Source organism: Sorghum bicolor, chromosome 8, assembly GCF_000003195.3.
Source record: "Sorghum bicolor cultivar BTx623 chromosome 8, Sorghum_bicolor_NCBIv3, whole genome shotgun sequence".
In the NCBI taxonomy this organism is placed as follows: Eukaryota; Viridiplantae; Streptophyta; class Magnoliopsida; order Poales; family Poaceae; genus Sorghum; species Sorghum bicolor.
The window spans coordinates 31,660,720-31,665,611 of NC_012877.2; the positions used below are offsets into that span (position 1 = coordinate 31,660,720).

At 40.1% G+C, this 4,892-nt stretch overlaps 1 protein-coding gene across 1 annotated transcript in view; it reads left to right on the forward strand.

Annotated features, from left to right (window-relative positions):
- LOC8061227 (U-box domain-containing protein 44) overlaps window positions 1,479-4,892 on the forward strand; it is a 5,421-nt gene continuing 2,007 nt past the window's right edge. The window contains exons 1-3 of the mRNA XM_021466029.1: window positions 1,479-2,033; window positions 2,629-3,181; window positions 3,285-3,690. Coding sequence (XP_021321704.1) covers window positions 2,642-3,181; window positions 3,285-3,690 — 946 coding nt within the window. The 5' untranslated portion in view covers window positions 1,479-2,033; window positions 2,629-2,641. The remainder of the gene's footprint in view (window positions 2,034-2,628; window positions 3,182-3,284; window positions 3,691-4,892) is intronic.

Consider the following 4,892-nt stretch of genomic DNA (forward strand, 5'->3'; position numbering starts at 1 on the left):
ATGGCTAAAGACGAGCTAACAGATAGTAGCATGTTTGACCATTAATAAAGTGAGCTGTATGACTTTCAAGAAAGAGGCTTTTATCTACGTATCATTACAAAAGTTGATAATTACCTACAAACTATCAAAAAAGTCGAGTTCTTATAGATACCATTGCTTTGAACTCTTTTGCTGTCTACGCTATTTCCGTCAGATTTGACTCTAATAGTGTTAAATTGTAGGTATGAAAACTCAAAAATACCCTCATATCTGAATATGCAATTATTTTTTGGAGCATCTTAACGATCTCAAATGAAAAAACTTTAAACTAGAAAGTCATAGATCTCGTCGAAATCTACAACATTTATATAAATTTTTTTATTTGATTTCGTATAAAAATACGATTTTCTAAGAACCTATTAAACATATTAAATGATATGTTTTTTGTACCGAATTTAATGAAGATATTTTTATAAAAAAATAATAAATACTGTCAAGATCTATAACTTTCTAGTTCTAAGTTTTTCATTTGAGGTCACTAAGATGCTTAAAAAATTAATTACATATTCAGGTTGAGGGTATTTTTGATTTTCACACTTGCTATTTGACACCATATGGAAGTGGCATGAAGGGTAAAAAAGTTTAGAGCAGTGGCATCTATAAAAACTTAACCTTTTTAATGGCTGTAAGTAATTATCAACTTTATAATGATATATAAGTAAAAATCTCTTAAAAAAATATGGTGGTACCGTTTTGTCTTCGAGATGCGCTAAGGGGGTGTTTAGTTTCCATTTTTTCCCAAAAAAAATTGGATTTTGGTCCATCATTTTACAAAATGGAACTAAACACCATGTAAATTTTTTTGGCAAAAAGGTAGTTATTCTCTATTTTAGATTTTGGCCTCAAGAGGCAAAAAAAAACCCAAAATGAGCCTCAAGAGGCTTCATGACAACAATAAATTATGCATTTTGGATGTAACTAAACATGATTCGGAAAATTTTTGCATTTTGCATTTCATCACTCCAAAGTAGTTGGCATTTTGCATTTTGGATTCTAGGGCCTTGTTTAGTTCCAAAAAATTTTACAAAATGGACACTGTAGCACTTTCGTTTGTACTTGACAAATATTATCCAATTATGGACTAACTAGGCTCAAAAGATTCGTCTCGTCAATTCCGACCAAACTGTGCAATTAGTTTTTATTTTCGTCTATATTTAATACTACATGCATACGTCTAAAGATTCGATGTGATGGAGAATCTAAAAAATTTTACAAAATTTTTTAGATCTAAACAAGGCCTAGGGGAACTAAACACCCCCTAAATTGATGCGCAAAAAACCAATCATCACCCTAAAATGCTGGTCCGGCCCAATCAACTCACCGTGAGCCCCCAACAGGCCTTTTTCCGGCCCACAAGGTATCCGACAAAACAAGCCGATTCATCAAACCAATCATGGCCTGGTTCATGATTCCACGCTGTCTCTGCGGTATCATTCTGCGGCGCCTTCCTCTGCAGCTGCCAGTGCAGTCCAGGGGCGGTCCGCGGGTTGCCTTCTCTTGCTAGCTTAACCCACTCGCTCCTCCAGTCGCAGCAGCGGGCGAGCCGTCGAGGGAAACGCAGCGCGCCGCCAATCATCCCCCTCCTCTGCCCTGCCCTCTCCTCCCTCCCGGTGCCAGCTCGACGCTCGGCTCCGCGGGTGCGATTCGTCGCCACAGATCCGCGGCCTGCCTGACTGCCCCATGCTCTTGTAGGGCTTTTCAATTTCCCCGTTCCCCGTGGGCCACTCGACCGGCCGACGCAGCGGAAGGGCGGCCCCGGCAGTGACCACGAAGCGAAGCGACGCGACGCGCGACCCTATCCCAGAAGCGGCGTGCGGCCACCGGGACTGGCGGCTGGTGGCGGTGAATCCGCGCCGGCGAATTGAATTCCGGCGGTGAATCTCCTCTTCTGGTCCTGTCTGGAGACCTCGGCGTCCGCTCCTCCTCCATCTGGTTGCCGTTCTCGACAGCCGCTGATCTAACGGTCCAACACCGGGCTTGCCCAACAGCCCAAGGTATGCCAAGTTGCAACTTGCAAACCCTAGCTTGCTGGTTGCTGTTGTGCTCTACTGAAAGCACGGGTTAGGCTATGATTTATGCAATTTTGCCCGTTGGAATTGATGATTCATTTCCCAATTGTTGATTTATTGCACATTTTCTTTGTAGAATTATTTGAGTATGAGGACGAGCACAGACATTGCAAGTTTCGAATTTAATTTTTTGCATTCAATATATTATATTACGAGTTCTTCTAAATATATTGCTATATTTTTAGCTGTTTTATTTATATTTGTATGTATACTGAACTGTTCTTTGGATTATATTATATATCAAATTATATGTTGGAGCACTGGTTTGGCATACCCTAAGTTAAAGTCCTGCACTCCTGCTATTGCCACTGCCATTTTTTGTTTTTTTTGGTGTTATTCATTTCATGGATCATCATACCACTTGGTTCATTCAATTTCCTTCTGTTCATTGTGGATATGGACATGAATCTCTATTTTGCTCTTCAAAGTGAGTGCAACTGTTGCTTCATGTCGGTATGTCTTGCAATCATTTACCAACATGCCACCTATGTTAACATAGCACCTCTTAACTTGTTTGCAGTGTTTCACTAGTGATGGCAGAAGTTCAGGATGGCCATTATGATTCAACATCACAGTCCACTGACAGCTTGCGTGTTGAGCCTATATATGAGTCGTTCCTATGCCCGCTTACCAAACAGGTTATGCAGGATCCTGTCTCTATTGACAGTGGTGTTACGTTTGAACGTGATGCCATTTTGAAGTATTTCAATGAGTGTCTTAGCAGTGGGAAGAGGCTTGTCTGCCCTGTAACTAAGATGGAGCTCAGCAACACTGAGTTAAATCCAAGCATAGCTCTGAGGAACACTATTGATGAATGGATGAATCGCAACGAGGCAGCCAAACTTGACGTTGCTCGTAAGTCATTGACTTCTGATAGCATGGAAAGTGATATCCTACAAGCACTCCAGTATGTTGATGAGATATGTCAGAGAAGTAGATCCAGTAGGCAGGTTGTGAGAAGAGATGGATTGATAATCATGATTGCTGACTTGTTGAAGAATAGCAGTACGAAAGTACGGCAATCAGCACTAGAGACTCTTAGCTCCATTGCAAAAGATGACAATGACAATAAGGTTCTTTTCTTTTGATGCTTAATTTGTTAGCAGATCTTAACTTTGTAATATCTCTTGACGCTTCAGATCTTAACTTCATATTATCTTGGAACATTATCTGCAGGTCGAGATTGCTGCTGGAGACAATATTCGCACAATTGTAAAGTTCTTAAATCATGGGCAGACTCAGGAAAAGGAACAAGCTGTGTCTCTGTTGTTTGAACTTTCAGAAAATAAGGCTCTTTCAGATAGAATTGGCAGTGTTTCTGGAGCTATTCTTATACTTGTTGGCTTGTCAAGCAGTAAAGTAGAAAACCTTCTGATTGTTGACAGAGCTGAGAAGACATTGGAAAATTTAGAGAGCTGTGAAAAGAATGTTAGGCAGATGGCTGAAAATGGTAGATTGCAGCCCCTTCTGAGACTGCTTCTTGAAGGTATGATTCTTTCATATGTACATGTTTCCTTTTCGCAACAAAGTGATTTTGTACTCTTTTACAGCTGTAACATTGTGAGTGCCACCCAATATTCTCGTTAACACTGTTGCATCTTCATCTCATCAATAGTAGCATGCTATGGAACATGCATTTAAAGTTCCTTAGCTGTGTCTGCAGTTAGAATTGTCTCCCTGTTTCACCAGGCCCCCCTTTAAGTTCACTAAATTCGATGGACATGTAATTCTTGTTGTGTATGCTATTTATCCAATAGACATGGTCACATGAAGAATATATTAGCACAAATGATAAATTATAATGTATGTGCTTGCTACTCAAATTTGGGATTTTTTGTGTTCATCAATTTTTTGTTGTACTAGGTGATTGCCCGTGCGTTGCAATGGGAGCAATAAAAAAAATTCACATCATCTTTGATGTTTGAGAATCCTTGCCAAACCAATATTAAGACACTGAGGGATTATGACCATTTGATTTGATGCTAGATATCTTCACTGTGATGTTTTTCAAGGGAACTTGTTATCACCGAGTGCATTGTCCAACATAAAACTTCATATCACCAATTATGCAATCAATATTGCTCTATAAACCTTAAGGTCCCTGATTAAAATTTGGTACAAAGCTGAGAAAGCTCTCGCTACAACAATTTCAAAGCTACAGTTTGCGAAGTTGCTTCCCAACTATGCAACAATCTAGCTGGAGAATTTTCCTCTCTTCACAATCCAAATCAACACAAGGGCCCCTGACAATGACTACAGTACATCGCAAGCTGCATTAAGTTGCACAGACCTGTCAATAACATACAGCATTGTTACTATATATAGTGCCATGGTTGCTTACATATGTTAAAAGATGATTGCACAAAGTGCAACCATAGTATCATCATGTTATATATGGCATTCAAGTGCTTTCTTCCATCATTGTCATGTTCAATAGCCAGTTGCTTAGAGCAATTTTAATCTTTGGAAAGTAGAACTGTGCGAAGATGATGTCACATCAGAGTGTCCGACTTAGCACATCTCATGCTAATGTATAGCAAAGTAATGTGGGACCCAACATCATGTATAAACGAGTAAAGATTATTTCAACCGCACCTCTTGCCTAGCACTCTGGCCGCTGGTGCCTGTCTTCTTCGGGTTTCTCAAGAAGAAAATGAGTGTTTATGTTAGGAACCAGTTGCTTATTCTAGCATTGGTGCAAAAAATTTCTTGGCTAGCATGGGTGCTGTAGTGTACTGCACTTCTGCTGTTTCTCTCTCTCTCTCTCTCTCCCCCCCCCCCCCC